Raw genomic sequence first — 2,000 nt, 5'->3', positions numbered from 1 at the left:
GTGTGTGGAAAGATTTTGAAAGGCAGGTCATTTTGCTCAAACGTATGTCCATTGAGTTTGTGATGCTATCCAATCACCTGCCCAGCAAAAATTCAGGGCTTTCAAATCTTCCTTTCATTCTCAATTCACTAGTCACCTCCCCGTTTCATTTCTTTCCCACAGAGACCACACACTATTGATCAGGCATCCGTCACAACTCTACTCCTTGTCCTATCAGTTACTTCACATTAGCCCATTCTTACCTCGTTGATGCACTCAGTTTGTTGGCAACCATTCTTCGCTACAGGTATGGTCCTGCATGTCTGCTAGATTTTGCTTCCTTATCTCATTAAGAAAGAACTAGTTTTTCTTCTACTTGTGGTGGATTTTAATTTCTAAGTTTTATAAACCCCTGGGCACTTCCTCTGCTTGGAAAAAAGTCCTCATCTATTTTTCCCCCAATCTAACTTCCACCATTAATGTCAACTAATCTGCACCTGTATATATCATTAATAAATGATTAGTAGCCAGATATCATGATCATTTATTTATTATTCTCTGACTGTGTGAAAGCAGAAAAATACTTTATATATTAGAGTGGAAATCTTAAAAAATTGAATCTCTTAAATGTAGATAGAAGTTGAAGTCAAAGCAAAGGAAATACCAGGAAATAATAGAAAAAGCATGGTCTACACCTACAATCTGGTCAAAAAATAGTAATTTCTTGCTCCAGTTTTTTTAGCTTGGCAATCATTTACACTTTTTCAACCAGAGGCAAGTTGGCATTTTTAGAGACGCCATCCCAATGAATCTCCTCAGAGCCCTTTTTATGTCTTTATTCCGCAGACTGTAGATGAAAGGGTTCAGCATGGGTGTGACTACTGTATACATCACTGAAGCTGTTATATTTGACTGTGAGCTATGGGTAGAAGCAGGGCTAAGGTACACTGATAGGACTGTACAATAAAATAAGGCAACAACCGAGAGGTGAGATGCACAGGTGGAAAATGCTTTATATTTCCCCTGTGTTGATGAAATTCTTCGTATGCAGGAGATTATCTTAGAGTATGAATAAATGATTCCAGTGAATGCACCACCACCCAGGATTGCAGCTGCAAAATATATTACTATGTCATTAAGAAAGGTGTCAGAACAGGCACATCGGACAACCTGATTGAGCTCACAGAAAAAGTGAGGGATTTCCAAGCCTGTGCAGAAGGACAACCGCAGCATCATTAAGCTTTGTAACAGGGAATTCAGAGCACTCATCGCCCAGGACACCAGAACCAAAAGTCCACAGAGCTGGGGGTTCATCTTGACTGTGTAGTGCAGAGGGTGACATATGGCCAGGTAGCGGTCATAGGCCATGACAGTCAGGAGAAAGTTATCCAGCCCTGCAAACAGTAGGAAAAAGTGCATCTGGCTAATACAGCCTGCATAACTTATACCTTTGCTCTGCCTCTGGATGTTCCACAGAATCTTTGGGATGGTGACGGAGGTGAAGCAGATGTCTACAAAGGAAAGGTTAGAGAGGAAAAAGTACATGGGGGTGTGGAGTTGGGGGTCTGAGCTCACAGCCAGGAAGATGAGCAGGTTTCCAAACACAGTAATCAGGTACATGAAGAGGAAAAGCCCAAATATGAGGGGGTGCAATTCTGGTTTCTCTGAGAATCCCAGAAGAAGAAATTCTGAAATCTGTGTATCATTTCCCAATTCCATGTAGTGGAGGTCACTACCTAGAAATAAAAATAATAATAAGACTGATTTAACAAAAATAGGCCTTACTGGTATAAATGAAATTGTACAATTTATGTTTTGCGGTCAAGAAATTAACACCTACAGTTTTGGTGTGAAACTTTTCCCTTTTGGGACATCCTCTGCTTACAAATTCCTGTTCATCTGTCTTTTCACCAAGAGGTCATGTATTGTAAACTTTGAATGAGGGATTCTGACAAAGCATTGAGGCTGTATACTGAGTACTCACCATCTTCTGAATAAGTAGAGTATGCTAAGAGACACAA

At 40.2% G+C, this 2,000-nt stretch overlaps 1 protein-coding gene across 1 annotated transcript; it reads right to left on the bottom strand.

The window, feature by feature from the left end:
• Positions 1-729: 729 nt before the first annotated feature.
• LOC136156053 (olfactory receptor 7A10-like) lies at positions 730-1,698 on the bottom strand. The gene has a single exon (XM_065918427.1). It carries the CDS (start codon positions 1,696-1,698, stop codon positions 730-732), a length of 969 nt encoding a protein of 322 aa, XP_065774499.1.
• Positions 1,699-2,000: the final 302 nt, after the last annotated feature.

Source organism: Muntiacus reevesi, chromosome 1, assembly GCF_963930625.1.
Source record: "Muntiacus reevesi chromosome 1, mMunRee1.1, whole genome shotgun sequence".
NCBI classification, from domain to species: domain Eukaryota; kingdom Metazoa; phylum Chordata; class Mammalia; order Artiodactyla; family Cervidae; genus Muntiacus; species Muntiacus reevesi.
Note: the sequence above shows the minus strand (reverse complement) of the source record. Positions and strands in the feature narration are given on the sequence as shown.